Raw genomic sequence first — 21,596 nt, 5'->3', positions numbered from 1 at the left:
CCCCCCCCCTTAATTTCCTTTTAGCCTTGCTTCACTAAGTATTTAGAAATAAGTTTCTCAGGCAATTATTAAAGATTAAATAGTAAAGGGTTACAACATAGTGAATTTGGGCACTATATATCTGCACAATATTAAGAAACCAATTCCTTTTAAGTTCTGGTATTGCTTACTTACATTGGTGTCTGCTGTACATCATCTTCATGAAAGAGGAGATCCTACCCGCTTCCAATTAACCTCAAGTACGGATTGGAGCTGGGATTTCCAGAAGTGACAGGATGGTGCTGAAGGTTCCTTACTCTGCGTAAAAGATGAGTAAAGGCAGGGGGAAAGGCATTTGTCCAACTCTCAAAAGCAAAACCCAATCAAGTGTCTGTACTGCTTCTCACCCCACTGACTGGTCCATTTCTACCACCAACACGTTCTGCCATACATAGTTTTCCTTGAGAATAAATTAATCTGTGTCCTGAAAAGATGTAATAGCACCAAATCTACCTGAAGTGCAAGCAGTTTGTGCAGGTAAGTTAGTTTATGAAGGTGGGGACGCGGGTGACAGTACACACAGGCACAGGAGCAGGGTCTGGGCTGAGTGTGAACTTGGCAGAAGCCCCAGCAAACTGGTCTCTCTTTTGGCTGAGGGATATGGGCTTTCTGAGCTGGGCTGGAGAGGAGGAAGCTGGTCGGAGGTTTCTATGGTTTTACCCACGTTTGGGAAGGGGCTGGGCATGGAGGGAAGTAGCTGCTGCTAAACAGCTCTGACTTTGGCACGGTGAAAGGTGAAGCTATTAGGTTAGCACGGTGAACTTATTAGGAAATTTTACTTCACTGAAAGGGTTATCAAGCATTGGAACAGGCTGCCCAGGGAAGGGGTTGAGTCGCCATCCCTGGAGGTATTTAAAAGCCGTCTGGATGAGGTGCTTAGGGACATGGTGTAGTGGTGGGCTTGGTAGTGTGAGGTTTACGGTTGGACTCGATGATCTTAAAGCTCTTTTCCACCCTATACGATCCTGTGATTCTGTGAAAGGGCGGGGTGCCCGGGGGATGGCGCCCGCCCCGGTGCACCTGTGGCCGCCGGCCGCCAGGGGGCGCAGGTGGCCCCAGCTCCGCGCGCAGGATCTCGCGAGATCCCGGCGGCCGCTTGGGGAAGCGGAAGCGCGTCGCGTTCCTCTTTCCGGGCGACCGTCGCGGCGGCAGCAGCGGGGTAAGGGCGGCGCGGCCCGGCCCGGCCCGTTCCCATCCGCCGCCATCCTGCGCGGGGCGGCCCTGCGCTGTCCCCCGCTGGCCGCGACGCGGCGAGGCTCCCGCGGCGTACGCGGCGGGGCCTGTTCGGGAAAGTGGGCGGGGGTCGGGAAGGGGCTCGGTCGCCTCGGGCCCTGCTGCCGCGGCCGCTCCCGGAGCTCTGGGGCAGCGCGGCCCAGGCCCTCTTCGCGCGGGAAGGGGCTGCTCGCTGCCTGGGGAGGGGAGCGGGGTTGGGTTGGCTTGGCGCGGGCTCGGCGGCCCCGAGTTGGGTGTGCCTCGAGGGTGAGGGCGCTGCTGGCGTTCCTGGGTCGGGCAGAGGCGGTGGGCAAGCTGCTGTGGGGGCCCGGCCCTGGAGTCTTGCTGCAGGGGTGTCTGGTGGGGCAGGCCTGCCCCGGAGTTGTGTTCGGGTGTGCCGTTGGGAGCTCAGACTCCAGGTAGAGCTCACGCTCCTTTGGTCGGTTGTTTGATGGTGGATTATTCGGTTAATACAGCTGCGGCAGCGTATGGTGTTCTGATTTGCAGCACGCTCTGACTTGTCGTACAGCCCAGGCTAGCGTGCACAGGAAGTGCAAGTGCGGAGTACTTGAAAGTTGCAGAGTTGAGCAAAGGCATCATTCAAGGCACCTGCCTTTGTCAGTCAGGATGAATTGTGCCATGACAGACAATCTTGCAGTGCAATTGTTAAGATTTAGGGAAGGCCAAAAGTATCCTGGTTTTACAAATCTGTTACATGTGCCAGTCTGATGGTGTGCCTTATTGGAGATAAGCAGTATGAGTTTCCTGTCTCTGTAAGTCTAAAATATATGTTTATAAATGAAGGTGATGTATACTACAGTGCAAAATTAAGACTAGTCAGTCAGGTGTCCTGACTTCCGAGAACCGCGAGCTTTGGATTGGAAAGAATGGTCTGATGTGCATGTGTGTAGCACACCTGTCAGTCACGGGGCCATTGTCAATAAGGGAAGAGGCTTAAACCTTATTGGAAGGCCAGTTTGTACGGGTATATTAACTGGGGGTGGGATTAAAAATAGTTAAAATTGCTTTTTTATGTGCTAGCATACTTAGTGTGGGTAGGTCACAAAGCGCACTGTGTATGAGTTATAAGCATCTCTCAAACCATTGTTTTTCTTTATGCAGCCAAAATGAAGTTCAATCCATTTGTGACCTCAGACCGCAGCAAGAACCGCAAACGACACTTCAATGCACCTTCTCACATTCGAAGAAAAATAATGTCCTCCCCACTCTCCAAGGAGTTGCGGCAGAAATACAATGTCCGCTCTATGCCCATTCGAAAGGATGACGAAGTCCAGGTAGCTGCGCTGTCTGTCTTTTAAGTTATAGTGTCGCACGTGAACTTCTGTCTGTGTTTTGGTTTTCATGTATAGCCTGTGCAAAAGGGAAGGCCTAGACAAATGCAGATTGATGCTGGAGCTTTGCCATGAGTCTTGCAGAAATAATACAAGTTAATGTAGTCATAGACTTGGCCTGTTGAGTGTTTCTTGAGGTCACGTCATTGACAAGGAAAATACAAGGAACACAAGTGTGCTGGCAACTTTACTGCACTTTAGTTACATGCATTGATTATCACGCTGGATTAAAGGCTTTTAACAATAAAGTGCAAAACAAAGAACTGTTTCTTTTCTTTTTTTATAGACTATTTGCTACCTGTGATATTTGAGAGATCAGTTTAGAAATGAACCCAAGTTAAGTGGCTTTTTTTATATAAAATGCAATGATAGGTGAAAAACTAAGATGAAAAACTGTTGAAGTTGACCGTTAGCCTGCTGGTTGAAGAGTTACGGAGTTCCTTCATTAGGGTTTACTGCAGGGAAAATGAGGGGAAAGTACGGTTCTGATCAATTATATTTTCCATTTTAGTGATTGCAGAAATTGTCCAGTAATTGATGTCTTTGTGGTATGCGTATACAAAGAGCAGAGTTGGGATTTCAGCCTGTGCAGCTCTGGTTTTCTGTTGGGATAACTGGTGTTCGTTAAGATCTGGTAATTGTTTAAGAGGTGGTTTTGAAGTATGGGACAGCGTGTTTCTTATGTTCTTGTTTAGGTTGTCCGGGGACACTACAAAGGACAGCAGATCGGCAAGGTAGTCCAGGTGTACAGAAAAAAATACGTCATCTATATTGAACGTGTTCAGCGTGAGAAGGCTAATGGCACAACTGTCCACGTGGGGATCCATCCCAGCAAGGTACAGTGCATGAAGTGAGATCTGAAATGCATGAGGAGACTTTCTTGGCAAATGAAGACACTGCTACTGGCATGAGTAGAACCTTGTTACGGCACATGGAATAATGGATTGAGATACTACAGCATTGGGGAAGCAATAAACAAGGAGATGTTATGGTGTCATGATAGTAGAGAAGTGACAGTTGAAGCCAAGAACTCAATTTTTCTAGGGCTTATTTGGTGGAGAAGCTGCTAGAGACTTGAGAGTCTTGCTAAAATACTTTTTTGAAGAGCTTGGTGTTTTTAAAAACACAAAACAGATGGTTTAGAGCAATCCTTCATCTTTGCTATGTGGTATTTGCGCTGGTTAAGGAGCTGTTAGAAATGTTTAGACAGATGCTCAGAATTGTGATTTGTTCTTGTGGGCTATTGTGAACTAAGTTCTCTGAATCTGGTTTTAGCCTGAAGTGATTTACAATGTTTAGAGTTCATGAAAACCAGGCAAAGCCCGTTTAAATCATAATAGGAAAACATTTCAAACTAAACAGAGCAACTAGCCAAAACCTGGTTTGAAGCAGATGAAATTAGTCTGCTTCAGCCTTGCTGTGTGGGCACGTGTACTGAAGTGTTGGTGGAAGAAATCCAGTTGTAACAGGTTTTCTGGTCTAAATGGTTGGTATGTTCAGCAGAGGGAGAGCAGAATTATTCCAAAACAACATAATGACTTGTGTGCAGTAATAACATTTGATGGACAAGGTGACATTGCAATGGAGCCAGCGTGCATACTACTTGTGTGGTAAATAGCAGTGAAAGAAATTTAATTTTGTGCTGGTCCTGTATTTCTTTGAAACTTTCCTTTAATGGGGAATTGGACCTTGATAAAGCTTTGCATAAAGATTCTGGTTATTAATACAAAAGGAACAGAAGAATGTTTTGTTTATTGCAAACTTGCAGTGGGGTGGGTGAACAGTTTCTGCTTCTCCTAGGTAAAGCAGTAGGAATTAATTACAATTAAGAGAGACCTAAATGCACAGTGGAACTGAGGAGGAGTGTGCAGCCCAGCTGCAGCCTACATGGTTTTTCTAGGATTTGATCGTCAGTTGTATTTTTAAAGTACTCCTTTCAGTAATACCAACACATTTATTTCTTTGCCAGTTTGAGGGGGCACAAAGAGCACTGAAGGCTGCTGAAAATCAGAGCTTCAGTTTGCTGCTGCTTTGTTAGAAATACCATTAAGGCTGCGGTAGCAAATGGTCTGCACAGTTTACCTTTTGTGTGTCCGTTTTAGTAATACTTGATAATTGCCTGGGCCCGTAGCAACTCTTCAATAGCAGATGTGTTCTTTAAAGTATCTTTATATGAGGCACTATGGTGCATGGACTTTTACCGTTGCCTGTATCTTAGCCAGCTGCGTTGGCTATTCTGAACGGTACAGCAATGATGTGATAGTGGCCAGCAGCAGCAACGTGGTTTTCCAGTGTTCCAAAATTGAGGTAATACTGTTTAAAACATGGAGATGTTAAAATAGAGATCCATTACTTGCCTTTGTGGTGGTGGGATCAGCTACATGCTGTGTTTCAAATGGATGTAGTATCCATCATGTTTGAGCAGCATAATGGAAATTAGATTTACTTCAAAGTAATTATTTTATTATGTAGATAAATAGAAATTTGGCTGCTCTTCTGTTTGTGCAGATGTTCTGGCTGTGCATTGAAGCAACTGTCCGTATACTCTGATCCCTAGCTGTACCTGGGAAAATTGTGAAATGCGGAGGCAATTCCGTTACCTCAGTTCTACTCAAACCAACTGAGATAGTCCATGGAAATAACACCTGTGTGCCAGAGTTGATCTTCCTGGGCTGTGCTCTGTTACCACAGTTCTGTCAGGTTGCTGTACTTTTAACTCTGAAGAGAGACTAATTTCTCTGTCCTTTTCTCTAGGTGGTGATCACTAGGCTAAAATTGGACAAAGATCGCAAAAAGATCTTGGAGCGTAAAGCAAAATCTCGCCAGGTTGGCAAGGAGAAGGGCAAATACAAGGAAGAAACGATCGAAAAGATGCAAGAATAGATGGTTTCCTGTTTGACACCATTAAAGAAGTGCTAAAATTAAACCTATTGTTGTGTCTTCTCCTTTGGAGAGTCTTGATACGGTGTGTCTGGTTAGCGTTTAAATATTCATTCTCGTGTTTTATGTTGGCTGTGTAAAAAATACTTCCACTAAATTAAAAAGCTTTTTATACCTTTTTTTACTTTTAAGAAAACGAAAGACTTTTTCCCCATAAAGGAATGTCTCAACCAAGGTTAGAAAGAGTAGTGCAGTTCTGAAAACATGCATCTAGTGACTTCTGTACTTCTGTCTCTTCCACTGATCCTTAACACTTACTTAGATGTGTTCATGGTTTTGAATGAACATGTTCATTCTGTGCACTGTATATATTTAATATTTTATCAGACATTTGAAGTAAGCTATTTCCAGCCATGAATCTCTTTCTGTAATCCTCTTAAATTACATTTTTTTCAACTGTCTTAGGAATTTGACAGTAAAGGATGACATTTTAGAGGTTCACCAGGCATGTTGTGGCCAAACAGCACTGAACTTGCTGCGTGACATGTGGCGGTCTTGCATTAATCATAGAATCATGGAATGCTTTGGGTTGGAAGGGACCTTTACAGGTCATCTAGGCCAACCCCCCTGCAAGAGCAGGGACATCTTTAACTAGATCAGGTTGCTCAGAGTCCCGTCCAACCTGACCTTGAATGTTTCCAGGGATGGGGCCTCCACTACCTCTCTGGGCAACCTGTTCAGTGCCTCACCACCCTCATGGTAAAAAATTTCTTTCTTAAATCCAGTCTAAATCTGCCCTCCCTTAGTTTAAAACCATTGCTCCTTGTTCTGTCACAACAGGCCTTGCTAAAAAGTCTGTCCCTGTCTTTCCTGTAGGCCCCCCCTCAAGTACTGGAAGGCTGCTATAAGGTCTCCCCGCAGTCTTCTCTTCTCCAGGCTGAACAACCCCAGCTCTCTCAGCCCATCCTCGTATGAGAGGTGCTCCAGCCCTTGGATCATTTTTGTGGCCCTCCTCTGGACTCGCTCCAACAGCTCCATGTCCTTGTGCTGAGGGCTAGAGCTTGGGGACAGGAGGTTTACCTCACCAGTGCTTGTAAGGCAGACCTGTCTGGTTCAGAAAGGATAGGAGTGAAGGTGGTCTCTGTGCTGCTGCTAACGCTATTTTGGATGAACTTTTCTGTAAGGGGAAATTAGGTTTTTAATGCTTTATGCATATGTAATTGAGAGCTGCTGCAGTGTGTTGAAAACAGCCCTGCAATTAAGTGAATTTACTGGTATGTGAATGGCCCCCTAATCGCTGATACAGAGGGAAAGAAAGTTGGCTCTTGCCTGAACAACGCGGCAGTCTGAAAAATGGGATGCTGAGAATCAAGGAAAATTACATTGGCACCTTTGAAGTCATTCGCAGGCATTAATACGAAGGCTGCTTTACAAGGCGGGCTGTGAATGTCGCTGCTTTTGCGTAGGTGCAGAGGTTTTGTCCCTCACGGTTCATGCACGCACACGTGCTGCTCGGTAGGATTTTTCTTCAGCTGGAGTCAATGCACCGGGAAGTCCTTGGGGTTGGCCTTCGCTGCTCTCCAGGGACCTTGTTGGCTGCTGAGCTGATGCAGGAGCACGGCACGCGCTCCCGCGGGAGCCGTCTCCATCTTGCCAGTGTGATGAGCTTAAAACCAGCCCGTACCCCCAAGGGCGCTCCGCCCCTACCCCGAACGCTTGTTTATTCTCCCCTCTTTTCTTCAGGGATGCTGGGGCCCGTTCATTACACGGAAGCCAGCGCAGGACGCGGGCCCGGCTGCAGGCCCGAGGGCAGCCCGCCCCCCCCCCCGCCCCCCCCGCAGCTGGTCCCCCACCACCACAGGGGGCGGGGCCAAGCGCTCGCGCCCGTCGCGTTGCCAGGTGCGCCACCGCCCGCCGGGCTCCCGTGACGTAGCGGGCGCTGATTGGCGGACGCGGCGGGGCGGAGCGTTGCGGCCGGCCGTGAGGAAGGGGAGGGGAGGGGAGGTGCCGCGCCGGGTCGGGTCGGACCGAGCAGCGTCCCTCCGCCGTCGCCCCCGCCAGCCTGGCCATGGCGTACGGTGGCCTGACGGTGCCCATCATCGTCATGAGCGTTTTCTGGGGGGTGGTCGGCGGCGTCCTGCCGTGGCTCGTACCCAAGGGGCCTAACCGCGGGTGAGTGACCAGGGGGCGGCGGGAGGCCGGGGCCGCTCTGAGGGGGGCGGCGGGGCCCGGCCCTGCCCTTCCCTTCCCTTCCCTTTTCTTCTCTTCTCTCAGGCATGGGGGAGGAGTGTGTGGGGAGGCCCCCGGCGGAGGCGGGCTCGATACCCCGAGGCGGCGGCCTGGCAGAGGCGCGCCATGCCCTTGCGGGCCTGCCGGGCAGCAGCGGCCTTGCGGCTCCGGCTCTCTCGAGTTCCCCTTTCCCCCGGCGGCGGCCGCCGCGGTGCCCTGCAGCGCCGTCTGTGCCGCGCTCGCTGCTCCGCCGGGCCCGGAGCCGGCGCCTCCCGCCGCAGTAGTCCTGCGGGCTCCTCGTCGCCGTAGTGGCGCAGAGCGGAGGGCGGGCGGGCCCAGAGCCTAGCGCATGTGCCAGCCGAGATCCAGGCAGCGGCGGAAGGCCGGAGCAAACGCCTGTGAGGCTTCCTGAGCGTGGGGCCGGAGCCAGGAGCGGTGTCTCCGTGCCTTAATAATCCGTCACGGTTCTGAGTTTTCCCCTCAAGCCCTGTAAACTTCTGCATACGCAGCGTCCTGTAGCAGGGAGGTCTGTTGTTAAGTTAGATGGTGTTTGAGCAATAACTTCCTATTTCTTTTCTTACTTGACCTCCTGTAACTTATTCCACCATCCTCTAGTTTCACGCTGGATGAGACTGAAAAATTTGCTGTAGTAGATCTCCGTTCTGTGCTTAAACGTATGCTAGTGGCCTTGTAGCTGTGGTGGCTTGAGGACAAAAGTAGGGCGTCTAAGCAGAGACATTGTTCCTTCAGTGATCGTAGCTGCTCAGATTAAAAAGTAGACAAGTTTTTGTCTTTCTCTTTTCCCTAGGAGATAATGACTTCTTAATCTCTCTTCCTCTCTCTGACAGCCCCTCTACTCCACAGGTACCAACTGTCTTTTCTCTTAGTTGTTTATCTAAACTTGGAGGAATTTTCCTCAAGTTCTACTTAGCTCTGATATTTACTGCCTCAATTTCAAACCTGAGGTGTGTTTTGTGCCTGAAAACGTGCCTGCCCTCAGAAATACCTTGGAAATACATCTTCCATGCGTGTCCTTAAAGTATGTGGGAAGTATGTGTGTCACCACCAGATGTTCTGTCATTATTCAAAAATGAGATTGTTTAACATATATGACTAGAGCACTGTTGTGTTCTGATTCTATAGCATGTCTATAGTAACACTGTGTAGTCTGTTAACTTCTCATCATCTTAAAAAAAAAAAAAAAAAAAACCAAAAAAACCTCTACCCAAAGCCTGCTTCTGAATAGGACTGTTATTTTTGTAACAAAAGAAACCAATGCAAACTTTAACTGACCTAAGAATTCATGTTGCGTAGGTTAAAATTCCCAAACAATGACTCTGGGACTCCCTGGAAAGGAGGGGTTCCTGAAGCTTAATCCAGGCTATGTTAGCTTTGTAGCATTCGTTTGAAAATTGACAAGGTGGGTGTGTATTGATAGATAAAAAATATTGAATGTTACCTATGTCACAAAAGGGTTGGAAGTTACTGACCTAGCATGAGTGTTTGTTACTCTGTCTGGCGGGGGGGGAATACATAGAGGGAAATCCCTTTTTGTAATTAAAAAAAAAAAAAAAGGAAAGAAAAATAGCCCTCCACTTTGCTACTAAGTTCCATGAGCTGCATAGATCGCTTACTGTTAGAAAATTTCATTTTCTTTCTTCCCATTTCAAAATCACGTGTGTATAGCTGCAGTTTTGCCATTTTCAATTTCAAGAGCTGCTTGGTTCTTGCTTCTTTTCAGCTTAACTATGGTTTCTGACACAGTTTTCTTTCAGCCAGAAAGGAAAATCTTATCCTACAGATAATTTCATGTCGCTTTGAGGTTTTATTTTGTATTCAATTTGCAAAACCCTCATTCATGATATAAAACTAAGATATATTTTGATACTGAAATATTCTGTAAGCAGAATTTTGCAAATGGAAAAATGTTTATTGTTTACTGTTAGCATTAGAACATCCAGCTTCGGTAATTTACTAACTTGCTGGTAGAAGTGACTGTGAAATGGAGCGAGGACACTGACTGCATAAGATTTTCCTCCTCTTGGGTGTGATTTTTTTTTGTTGAGTACAGCTGTATACTTCTGTTTGCCAGAGCTGTGTTGGTTCTTTTGCAGAGTCTGAGCTGTGCCTCTGCAACTTACTCAGCTGGAAGAAGTTAGAATGCTCATGTTGAGTCACCTTCCATATGATCAAAGTTGAACTCGTTCTTGTTTGCTGGGGGGGGGGGGGGGTTTCCGATATATCTTGGGGTCAGTCATAATATGACACCTAATCAGCTGTTTCTCTCCTTCCTTTTTGCAGTGTTATCAACACAATGCTGGTGACATGTGCTGTTTGCTGCTACCTGTTGTAAGTATAAATAATGTCTTGCCTCTTAATCAAGGCACAGTTCTGATGTAATCAAAAGTTCCTTTTTTATATCTTCAAGACATTTGGGAAGAAGCTTTTCAAATGTCACAGATTTAGCCACATGTAGTCTTTGACACCTCTTAGAATTCTTAGTTCTAAAGGCCTTCAGCTGCTCAAGAAAACACTTTCCTGTTGGTGGATACTGAATTAAAACACACCTGAATTCCTCTTGTTGTCTTCTGCCACATAACTGTTGAATAGTGCTCTGCGTTGACTTGGTATTCTTTCCAGTTCACTGGCTTATTTGCTCAAAAGTGTAATGGCAGTTTGTCAATTCTAGAATTTTTCTGATTCACAGTAGAGTAATGAATTTTTGCCTTTTTTACTCTTTATACCCTTACATTTATTTCTAAGGTGATACTAATTTAAACCTACTGATGAGTTTTGCTTTACTTAGTTTGGTTGAATATATTCTCAAAATCCGGTAGAACAGTGGGTGGAAAACCTTATACGTGGGGTTTTTTGATATATGACATAATTTTTGTGACAAATCTGTAATGCTTTGATATATTAAGACTGTTTCTTTTCAAATGCACAGTATATTTTGAGGCTGCCTTTTTTCTGTAAGAGAATTAGTAGAAATAACAAAATGACTTGTTGAGGGACTCCTCATACCCTATGTGGTGTTTTTCTTTTTTGTCAAGAGGTAAGCCAGCTGGCCACAAGAGAAAGCATGATTATTGTTTTCTATCACTCTCTTTTTTTGTTTTCCTTTTTCTTTTTTTTTTTTTTAAGACTGTAGAGACCAATCTTGTCAAAGAAAGTGCTATGCAGAAATAACTTTGAAAGGTGTTTGGGAAGAATTTGTTATGGAGAGTAAATTGGTAAAAGGTTGGTTAGATCTTTAGGGTTAACTTGTAATAAAATCATTATTCAGAATTCCACTTGAACCTGAGTAGTATTTGTACTTTCCTGAAGAGTTTAGACATTATTTATGCTACTCTAAGGAGCTTAGTAGATCTCCATTAAGTAGATCTCATGTTAAGTGATCTTAACATGAATATTCAGATAAATGCATCTCTAATCTCAAGGCTCGTTCTTAAGAACTGGCAGCCAAAAGCCATATTATCAGTGTCGGCATGTTCCAGGAGGGGCCTGTTTGGTTCCATGTTGGATTGGCCTGTGGCACAGGCTTATGCAGGTTTGATCTAGTTTAATAATGTGATCTTTAGCTTTTATATAGGTGAGGCCTATCTTTTTATTATTATTATTCAGAGTATTTGACATGTGAAGTCTTAAGAAATCATTCTTCTGGATGATTGTAAAAGTACAGCAAACTTGGTTCTGTGTTTTGTATCTATGACAGTTTTTTAAATTAAAGTTCGCTGAGCAGATGTAGAAACTTAAGAGCTTTGTAGTGCCAGCAACTTGAATTTGGGATTGAAATTTGGAAATTTCAGTGCTATGAAGGCCTCCTTGCCTGCACATAAAGTATGTAGCAGCCCAATCTTGTAGTGGGTCCCAAATGCTTGGCTAAGAAAGGGCAACTGGATGCTCATTTTTACTAGGTTACGGTGTTTAGGTTACAGTAAATTGGGGTTTTTTGGGGGTGTGGGGTGGGTTTTGTTTTGTTTTTGTTTAAAGTTTTTCCTACTCTGTATTTTAACAGAAAGAATGTCTTACTCTTCTAAAATCCTTGAAGCTTAGGGGGTTTTTTCTTTATTTGAAGAAGGACAGTTTCCTTGAAGTTGAGGCCATGTGGCATCTGCAGAATCCTCTGGATTATGATGTGGAATGTATTTGTTGTAGAATTTCTTAACTTCAACTTAATGCTGTGGACTCTTCAAACGTACAGTGGTGTTTCACTTGTAAGTTTAGTGACTTTTGTACTGAAACAGACCTACTATAAATCTAATGTCATTAACATGATTTATAATTTGTTCTTGCATACGCAGTGACAGGGGTTCTTTTGTAATCTTGTGGGCTCTAATTTGTTTTCTGTATTCCCTTTGGCTTTCTCCAATTACACCTTGAAAAAGCAGCAGCAAAATCTTACTATGTTTTAAATCATCACTAGTTATACCCAACCACATAAATTACATACATAGTGTCTGCTTGCCAGAACAGAACAAAAAGCAGATTTTTCTCCTCGTGTTCCAAGATAGAACTTGCCTCATCAGTCGTTTTCTCCCCATTAATTCTGTATAAAAATCATAGAACAGCCCTGGTTGGAAAGGACCTCAAAATAATCTGGTCCAACCTTTATTTCCTCCGTTTTATTCAAACGTATGTAAGTTTGTTCTTCCCGTATCCTTTTCCTTTTTTTGGGGAGGCATTGAAAAAATTTCAGACCTTAATTTCGGTGACTAAAGAAAGAGACTAATTTTTCATACCAGTCTTGAAGAAAGCCTGAAATAATGGTTTCTGAGGATTCTTCGTTGGATATGTTAGAGTTGGCCCAGCTATGGTCTTCTGTATCTGTGTGTCCTTAGTAGGTGGCTGGTGCTGTTATCTGCTTCTTTGTAGAGTTGTTTAGAACTCTGCTAGACCTACTTTCATACTCTTGGAGTTACCTTTCCAGTTGAAAATAGGGAAAAAAAAATTCCTGTCTTCATTAAACACCACTTGATTGACAAATTGAATTCCATCAAACTGAATTTGTGCTAACTAAATTTGAAGTCAATCACATTTCAACTTAAAGCTGTTTCTTCTGTCTTTAGATTTAACACTGATCATTTTGAATAACAGTATTGATCACATGGTGTTAACTTGGTTGTTCTGTGGAAAATTTTTGCATAGGTAAGTGCATAATTTGTGTACAGATATTGTACTGAGCAGCTTTTTGAAGGAGAATACACAAGCCTCAGGAACCTGATAAAATGTAAGGCAAAGTATAAGGAGTTACTGCTGCAGAAATTATAGGTTACACCATGTTGTAAGGTACTGTCAAAGTCTAAATCTATTTTGCTGTTTACAAAGCAGTTCCTGAAACAGTACCATTATATTATACTAACAGAGGACAGGGTGCTTAAAAAATGGGTGTTATTTGCTACTGATTTTAAAAGGATTAAAATATGGTTGCCCAAATTGACATTTAAACAGAGATAGCAGGACCTTAATTTGTAATATGCAGCATAGACAGATGGCAGTTATGGTAGAAAGACCTTTTAAAAAATCTTTCCGGTAGAACATAAGGGACTTTAATTTCCTTGTCTGAGCTGGATAATTAACGCTAACTGTTGTAAGTGGTATCTGGTAGAATTTAAGGACCTGTGGGTGGCTTGAATGCCATACCTGATTTTAGCAACTCTAGAACATTATATGTTGGATACAGAGGCTTGCTTTGTTTTACTTTGAATGCTGCGTTTTGTTTTGCGTTGTCATGATAGATTATTGAATAAAGCAGCATCGCCTAAGCGAAATGTGGGAAAAGCTTTTTCATGACTTGTCTTGAATGCAAGGGAGTCGTAGAATTCAGTGCCTAACTACTGTTTTAAATTATTAGGCCCAGCAGAGCAGGGAGGAGGAATATACTATTGACCTGTAATGCCACTATGGCTCGGAGCTTGGGTATCCAGCATGGTCCCAACAAATAGCTTTTGAAAACTGCACAGTGCTTGCCAAAAGCAGGGTTGTACAGCTGGGACACGTAAATATTTTGAATGTGCTTCCAGCTCATTTAATTCACAGCCATGCTGGGTCTGAACTCAGGAAGCATAGAGAGGTGAGATATTTGTGCATAGAGTTCCTTCCTTCTGTACAGTGAGAAAGAGAATAATGTGCTTTAACAGGCTTTTAGTGTTCCTGCCCTCCTCCCACTTCTGTTAGTTCAGAATACTAAAGGCAGATGGTACAGTGCTCTGGTACCCCTTCTGTCTGTCTTTTGTATCTGAAAATTAACCCTTGCAACACAAATTCTGTGGTATTTTTAAGAGCTAATTTGCTTTTCCTGTAAGTAAATTTAACATAATGATTAACATGGTTTCAAAAGACATTGTGGTCGCTTTGGATAGCAAAGTAGAAACATGTCAACCTAAAAGTTATTGGCTCTTCTTGGTGGTGTCTTGCTGATGTTTTAATTGCTTTGTAGAGCCTGCTACATATTTCATGGCTTGCATGACTGATAGACTGCTGCAGGCTCAGCACATCATTTTAACTAGAGTACTTCTTTGTGCAAAACTGAAAGCGGCATTGAAAATAAATATTTGTAAATTTTAAGAGGACTGATGTGTTTTCTTTAAGTCTGGCCCACATCTTTTGCCCCTGGCTGTTCTAGCCATTTTACAGCAGACCTGCACTTCGTTTGCTGGTCAAAGCATCAAGGTTTCTGTGGAATTTTCCATGACTGCCTAAGCACTCTGATACATTTGTGGCAGCTCCCATTACAAAGCTGCTCTGCTTTTTCTCCTCCTTACAAAGCATTCTAGAAATAGCAGACAGATGAGCCACTGTGTTCACTAAATGTGTTTATATAGTTAGTATTTAACATAGATTTAAATCCATGGAAGCATCCATTGCTTTTTCTGAATCTTGTAATATTTACAAAGCAAATATCTTTTAACAGTGGAATATTTATTTCTGTTTCGCTTTCCTGGATATTTTCCACAAACTACATTCCTCTTGTTCTCTGTTCTGGCTATGGCTTTTGCAGTGTTAGTTTGTGAGCTGCTCTGATAACAAGGCTGCTGTTGCTGATGATCTGGGGTTTGTTGTCATATTGGTTTTGTTGTTGTGGAGTTTTCAATTTTTGAGTGTGTGCATTCCTGTGGCATTGTACCCTTTTGCTTCAGGTCCCTGTTTCTTGACCTCTGTGCCAGGTTTAAATTCACTTTTGTTCAGTCTCGGATGAAAAATATACCATGTCTGCAAGGGTAGGTTGTCATACACTGGAAATAAGAGCAAATGAGAGAAAGTATGTTTCTCAGAGGTTTTTGTTTAAAGGATGCTTCAAAGGCACTGACAAAAGGTCTGTCTCTGTCTCTCTTATATTTCTGTCTTCTGAGCCCACAAATACCTGAGTTTCATATCTCAAAACACTTTCCTGTCAAAGGAAAAGTACAAAAGAAATGCTGTCAGGTGGTTTTGTATTGCTTTAAATTGAACAGGACAATTTATTGTTTCAGTTGCGGAATGATTTGGTACCAGTTCTTCATTGCTGGTATCTGGTCTTTGTGTATGAGATTGAGTAAAAACTTGATTTGATACTAGCCCTTTCTGAAAATCATCTTTTCTTCTTCGATGGTATTTGTGCTTTGGACAAGCCTTTCCATTATCCTAAGCTTTGTAATTTGGCTGATGTTCTCTCTTTTGGGTTGGGGGGGTTGTCTTGCAGTTGGCTGATTGCGATTCTGGCTCAACTCAACCCTCTCTTTGGGCCGCAGTTAAGCAATGAAACAATCTGGTATCTTAAATCTCACTGGCCTTAAGGATGTCTGTCCTCTGCTGCAATTTATTGACTAGGTGAGTATGATCAGATCTATTAATATATTTGGTATGTTAAAGCTCCAGGAGAAATTGAACAGTAGTGTAAGCAGTGTGTTCAGAATTACTAGCTGTTTTGCAGGAGAAATCTATCTTTCTATAGGCTGCAACAAAACATATTTTGGATGTTAATCTTGACTGGATACTGTGAAAAGCTTGGACTGAATTCCTGTACAGCTATTTTTCTCTGCTATCATGTCATGTGGTGCTGTGTTCAGTAAGCAGGGGATTTGTAAGGAGAACAGTACATTTCTTCTTCCTACCAAAAAAAAAAATCGGGCTGGGGTATCTTTTAATACCTAGCATAAGTGGATTTCCTAATCTTTAACGATTGTTAAACCTCTCTTCAAGCCTAATACCATTTTATCCAAGACCTATCCTGATGTCCAAGGCAATGTACAATTGCCCTCATTCATCTGGGAAGTCAGAGTGAGAACTGCAATTAGAATGGTTCTTTATCTCCTGTCAGTGTATAGCACTAACATGAGCTTACAGGTGAATGTTTTATTTTTTTTTAATGATAGCCTGTGTGCAACTTTAATCATAGATGAGCCTGGTGGTTGCTACCTGGGTAGTGCTATTGGAATGCTGTTGTTGCAGTTCTTGGGCATGCTTTCTGACATGACCAGCAAAAATACAGTGTATTGTACTAAAAGTACCATGATGACTTCAGGTTTCTCTAGAACGGCAGCACTTAGAGTTGAAGGTTCAAATGAAGGATATCATGGGTGCTTCTTTCCACAGCTTTTAGTCTTTATGCTGGTAACTGCATAATTAGACATGTTTAGTTTTTTTACCTGTTTTTTTGTCCTTTTAGGTTTAACTGCCTACCCCCTTGCTGTTTATTACTTTAACGTCTGTTTACAGACGTCCAATAGCAGCAGACAGATGACAGTTGATGTTATAGCTCAGTTAAATGCTGTCTGTAAAGCATCCTGAACATTTACCCTGAAGCAAAGCTCCACTGGCTTCGAAGTAGGCTTCATCTGAACTGTGGTGTTGTCAGGCTGTGGCATGTGTATGTGTCCATATCTTTTCTTTTAAGCAGCAAGCAGAAGCTAAAGGTAGACTTGGCCCTGCTTCAAGTAGAGGCCTGTAATTAGCCAAGTCAGTCAAGCTGAATTGCCTAGGTGCATTTTCACTGCTTATGTGTTAACACATGATTAGTTAGCTAAAACAGGTACCAGTGTATTCTAATAATAGGGATACAGATCCCTGAATCCCATAGGATAATTCAGTTGCCTGGGATCTGAAATTGAAATGTAGTTATCTGGACAAGTGGGTGCCTTTGATATAAAAATTGGGCTTCCTTCTGACTGATAAATAGTATGTGTGTTGCAACCAGCAAGGACAAACTGGAGATGAGATACAGCTCTTGGATTCTAGGCGCCTGCTGAAAGAATTGGGGCTTTCCCCTTCACTTTCAGTGAAGGATTTTCCAGAGAACTGGAGGTAAATTTGTGCCAAGGAAGAGAGGGAACTAATGCGTTCTAGAATAGCCAGAAAGTTTATGTGAGGAACTGTCATTTTAAACTTACTAATGGAGAATTTGAGACCTATATAGTGCACGCTGTTGTATTATATGAAGCAGTTTGTTTTAACCTTTGATATATCTGATTTCATTGGCTTAGTTTTGGAATAAAATGCAGGTTCTTGTCTTTGTGAAAAAGAATGCTTTAAAAAAGTAAAAGCATATAATAATCCTCAAATATAATTGTTAAATATTATGTTCTTTCTTGCTAGAAATGTGCTATTACAGGACATACTATTCTCCATGATCTTGTTTGAATTACTCTTGTAGTGTTGAGTGAGCTGAGCGGTGAGGAGGTGGCTGTCTTGATCAGGCTGCAGCGCCCTGTCTTTCACTGTTGTGTGTCTCTGCACTCAGAGCCTCCTGTTGAGTTTCTCACTAGACAGGAGCTGTGAATTAGATTCTATCTAAAAGAGTTGGGATATATCTCTCTGACACTGCATGAATCCCATGAGTATAGCTACCACTTCTTGTTTGACCAGTTATTTTTGGCTTTTAATATGTGCTTTTCCAGCACTCAAGGTGCACGCACTTTTTTTTCTGCTTCACATTTCTGTTTCAGTTGAGGTTTGGGTGGGTTAATACAGACCATGCAAAGAGTTAAAGAGAATGAAATACTAACTCCCAGAGTGGAGAGAAGATCTTATTTAAAAATGAGGATAGTCTAAGCAAACCTGTTTTACTTGACCAATGGAGCAGGCTAAAAATGCACACAGAAGGCTACTGCATTCTAGTGAGGAACTTCTACAGATGCTGACTTGATTGGTCTATGCCAAATTACAGAAGTTTGGTCTTTTTGGTCAGTATCACTCCAATTCAAGTGATGATGATGTTATCAGATGACTTGTCTATATAATCAAGTTAATGGCTTGGATGGCAGTATGTAAGAACATGCAGACTTCTGTAGCTGTGGTAAATATGGGCTACTGTAGCCTCTTTTAAGCAATGTGATCTAATGCCACCTTTTCTCCTTAACTTTGTCAATTTACAGTCTGTGTTCTCGGACCAGGAATTTTCTTCATGCAAGTGCAAGAAGGGCCACCATCCAGATGACTGGATGCTGTTAACAGCATTGAAAACTTTTTAGAAAAATAGTTGTTCTACCAGCTTTATAATGTAACTAAAACTACTTGCAGTAACTTCAGAAATGAAACAGAAAGCAAGAAAGAAGAGATTATTCTTGAAGCTCCATATAGATGAATCATCTACAGTTCTTGACCATTTCTCACTGCATTTATGGAATGGAAATAGTTGTGGTTAACAACCAGGTTTTCAATTAGTAAATTGTCTCCATGGAAAGGAATAATTAAGTTGCTTCTTGCTTTGCAGGTAAAGAAGAGATTTCCTCCAGATGAAAAACTCCACTGACCCAAAGATGCCCTTAACATAGTTGGTTGGATACCAAGCCTACATTAATGCCTTAACCTTTCTATTGTGCTTCAAATGGCTTGTTCAAAGCCCTATATTTTTTCCTACTATACTGTTTAACAGCGTGCCTAACGAAATTTATACTCCTCTTTGGTACTGTAAACTTTTGTCTGTTAACTTCAGATGTGATGAAAATTTATAAAGTTTTTATGGGTCAACTTCCCTGTTTACTTCACTCACTCTGTAGGAACACTGTATATATCTTACAGGTCTTAGGTTGTCTGTTGCTGTGCTGTTCACCCCTGTTCTGTTTGACTGCACTTGAAAAAAATGTATGCAATGAAAATATGAGGAGAGGAGAAAGAGTGGTGCCACAAGTTGATGGCATTTATTTTTTAAAATTAGTTGTATTCTTGGGAAATTTGGTCTTAAATTTCTCATGCCTGGAAATAAAACTGATCCTCTACTTTATACAAAATATTCTTGTGCCGTGTTTAACTATTACAGTGTGCTTTTTTTGTGGTTTTAATCAGTCATTAGTTAGCCAGAGTTGAGCTGAGGATGATGTGGATAAACTGTAATAAAGTCATATAGGGTGATGAGATGAGCACACTTGCTGCCTGTATCAAGACCTTTCGCATCGTTCTAAAATAGGACTAAGTTTGCAATCTAAAACTGCTGAAAGGTCCCCAGGAAGAAGTGAATGCTTAGCTCAAGAGCCTCTTCTGCATGAACTTCCCATTGTCTGATACTAGGGGGACTCAGTAGCAGAGATAACATGACTAGTTTGAATGAAGCGTAAATAGTAATTTTGACAGGAGATTGATTTACTCCCTGGCCTTTTTGGAGGATACATACAGTAACAAGCAATTTGAATTTAACAGAAAACACAGCAATTGTTTTGTACTGACTTGACACTTGCATGTGGATTTGCAGACCTGATAAAGCACATGACAATGTAGGCCAGAGATGAAAGATTGCTGAGGCTACTCCGCGTCAGCTGAGTCTGTGGGGTTGGGACTGAATCTAGTAAGTCACTTGCTAAGGAGTGGCTTCAAAGGATATAAGTACTGCTGCATACACAGGAGTCTTCATCTATACTTTCTTACCTCCTTACATCACGTACAGATAAATTCTGGTTATTCCTTACTGTGGTTTATTGTTACACACAAGGACATAATGGAGCAGTTCATTTTTTTTCCTTTTTCCTTTTGGATAGCACTGTTAACTTGTTCAGTGGGATAGTACTCATTGCTATACAGGAAATTCTGAGATCCTGACAAAATGCTGTAACTTGCGGTGATCGAAAACTGGACAGTGTGAATTGCAAAAGAAATAAGAACATGTCCATTATTACAAGTAAGCATAGCAACTGTGGGGACTGGAATAGTGAAATTTTTTTTTCAATTTACCTACTACTGAGAGCTGTATTTCGACATGTGAGAAGTTGTACACCATAATGCTATATAGTCTGTGGCAAATAATTGCTAAGAAAATTGGAAACCAAATTATCTTATAAAAACTTAGGTGGTGGTTTGGTTTTTTTAAAGTGTGTGGAAGGTAATATATCTTGACATCGTATGAGGAGGGGAGGAGAAATGCTTCAGGACACCATTGACAATTTTGAATATGTAACAGTTTTTAAAATATATTTATCTGCCTGTCATATTTACCCTGAAGTGAGACATCAAAAAAGAAAACATCCAGTGACAAACAGTGGTATTAGTATATTTGTATTATCACTTTCTTTAACAAGCTTTCTATTTTAGGTTTTAAGCTATCATTATAGAAGATACAGAAGTAGTAAAACAGAGTTCATGTGGGGTGTTTCACTGTTGGTGAATTTAATGTAAAGAGCTATTCAAAGCCTGGACAAACAAGCCATAGTTCAATTTTTATTTAGGTGCTTTCCAGACAAAGAAATTTCCCTTTATCTGAATGGTTAATACTTTCTCTGAACAGATACCAGGTAGTAGCATGACTGAAGAAGTTGAAAAAATAATGTTTTGTTTCTGTTCTGCTGAATGTTGTGTGACCTACTGTCTGCATCATGATGATGGAATGGTCTGCTCCCTGTGTGCCAGGAATTAACACTGCTTCAGATAATTTCTTTTTTTGCATGACTGCAGGAAATTAGAGCAGACAGATTCAGCCACTGGTGTTTAACAAACAATGCAGGTATCAAAGCTTTTAACAGTTTCCTCTTGCTTCCTGACAACAGAAGAGAATGCAAAATGTTACCGTATACATGAAGGAAGCTTGCGAGTGCTTGAAATAGATAGGAAGCCTGGGTCTGCAGGGAAACAATCTCATCTCCCTATGTCTACTGATATTTTGGGGATGGTAAAAAGTGAGGAAGATCAAGGAAATGTGACTCCACAGTCAAGTCTTCAAGACTTAAGTCATAACCATTGGCAGCACGTAGAGCAAGCGTTTAGGTCAGGGGCATTTCAAATGCTTTTAACGTCTTTTGTGCAAATTGTTTAGGAAGTTCAAATACCTGCATCTGGGCCCCTCACAGGAAATTGTTCCGGAGAGTTTATGGAAGTCCGCTTTTCCTCTGCTGGAAAGCACAGAAGCATTTTACTCATGAGAAGGGCTTTAAGTTAGTTGTCAGAGGTGGGTGGCTGGTCCCTCGCTTCCAGAATCACGTGTTATGAACTCTCTGGGGAAAAAAAATGGTTTTTTTCGTTGTGTTGTCAGGCATGATGGGTGTTAGGTACAGTGGAAAGAAGTTTCGTTACTACAGATGGGTGAACAATAGAAATATTCTTTACAAATAGTAAGATAAGAAGGGCTAGGTTTTTTTTTTTTTTTTTTTTTTTGTAGTAATTTCTCCAGTTGTGCCTAAGTGATGGAGGCCGACCACCTGTCACGGTGAAAGGGGCCTGCGTGTGTAGCTGTAGGCATAGCGAAAGCACAAACCTGGCGGTGGGGGGATGCACGCTGCCAGTACGCGATCGGGGCCAGAGCCTGCCCGGGCGCGGCTGCACCCGCAGGTCTCCGCGGGAGGAGGCCGCGCCGCGCTGCCTTACATGCCGCCCGCGCGCCGCTCCGCTGTCACGTGACGGGGGAGGCCACGCCGAGGCGGCGTCCCATTGGCCGGCGGGGCGGCGGCCGGCGATTGGGTGGCGCGGCCACCCCCCCCCCCCCCC

At 42.8% G+C, this 21,596-nt stretch overlaps 2 protein-coding genes and 1 long non-coding RNA gene across 4 annotated transcripts; 2 read left to right on the top strand and 1 right to left on the bottom strand.

Annotated features, from left to right (window-relative positions):
- The first annotated feature begins 1,066 nt into the window (after positions 1-1,066).
- Positions 1,067-5,529, top strand: RPL26L1 (ribosomal protein L26 like 1). Its single transcript, XM_072873837.1, has 4 exons — positions 1,067-1,198; positions 2,374-2,546; positions 3,299-3,439; positions 5,358-5,529. The coding sequence occupies exons 2-4, from the start codon at positions 2,379-2,381 to the stop codon at positions 5,484-5,486; spliced, it is 438 nt and encodes a 145-aa protein (XP_072729938.1). The 5' UTR covers positions 1,067-1,198; positions 2,374-2,378; the 3' UTR covers positions 5,487-5,529.
- Positions 5,530-7,463: 1,934 nt separating this feature from the next.
- ATP6V0E1 (ATPase H+ transporting V0 subunit e1) lies at positions 7,464-18,919 on the top strand. 2 transcript variants are annotated; one of them, XM_072873782.1, is made up of 4 exons: positions 7,464-7,655; positions 10,014-10,061; positions 15,394-15,521; positions 18,065-18,396. In XM_072873782.1, the coding sequence occupies exons 1-3, from the start codon at positions 7,552-7,554 to the stop codon at positions 15,485-15,487; spliced, it is 246 nt and encodes an 81-aa protein (XP_072729883.1). In that variant the 5' UTR covers positions 7,464-7,551; the 3' UTR covers positions 15,488-15,521; positions 18,065-18,396. The 2 variants fall into 2 exon arrangements, with proteins under 2 accessions (XP_072729883.1, XP_072729882.1); XM_072873781.1 differs by lacking the exon at positions 18,065-18,396 and adding an exon at positions 18,403-18,919 and having other exon boundaries at positions 7,466-7,655.
- Positions 18,920-20,176: 1,257 nt separating this feature from the next.
- On the bottom strand, positions 20,177-21,505 carry LOC140657154 (uncharacterized). Its single transcript, XR_012044229.1, has 3 exons — positions 21,367-21,505; positions 20,942-21,106; positions 20,177-20,652 (listed from the first exon to the last, which is right to left on the bottom strand). It is a non-coding gene; the product is annotated as an uncharacterized lncRNA (long non-coding RNA).
- Between the last annotated feature and the right edge of the window lie 91 nt (positions 21,506-21,596).

Source organism: Ciconia boyciana, chromosome 9 (assembly GCF_034638445.1).
Source record: "Ciconia boyciana chromosome 9, ASM3463844v1, whole genome shotgun sequence".
Taxonomy (NCBI): domain Eukaryota; kingdom Metazoa; phylum Chordata; class Aves; order Ciconiiformes; family Ciconiidae; genus Ciconia; species Ciconia boyciana.
This window is presented reverse-complemented; position numbering and strand designations above follow the sequence as displayed.

Bases quoted from the DNA above. Each gene is read 5' to 3' on its own strand.
- RPL26L1 (XM_072873837.1), top strand. From the start codon at position 2,379: ATGAAGTTCAATCCATTTGTGACCTCAGACCGCAGCAAGAACCGCAAA. The intron at 2,547-3,298 runs GTAGCTGCGCTG...GTTCTTGTTTAG, and splicing joins GAAAGGATGACGAAGTCCAG to GTTGTCCGGGGACACTACAA. The intron at 3,440-5,357 runs GTACAGTGCATG...CCTTTTCTCTAG, and splicing joins TGGGGATCCATCCCAGCAAG to GTGGTGATCACTAGGCTAAA.
- ATP6V0E1 (XM_072873781.1), top strand. From the start codon at position 7,552: ATGGCGTACGGTGGCCTGACGGTGCCCATCATCGTCATGAGCGTTTTC. The intron at 7,656-10,013 runs GTGAGTGACCAG...TCCTTTTTGCAG, and splicing joins CCCAAGGGGCCTAACCGCGG to TGTTATCAACACAATGCTGG. The intron at 10,062-15,393 runs GTAAGTATAAAT...GTTGTCTTGCAG, and splicing joins GCTGTTTGCTGCTACCTGTT to TTGGCTGATTGCGATTCTGG.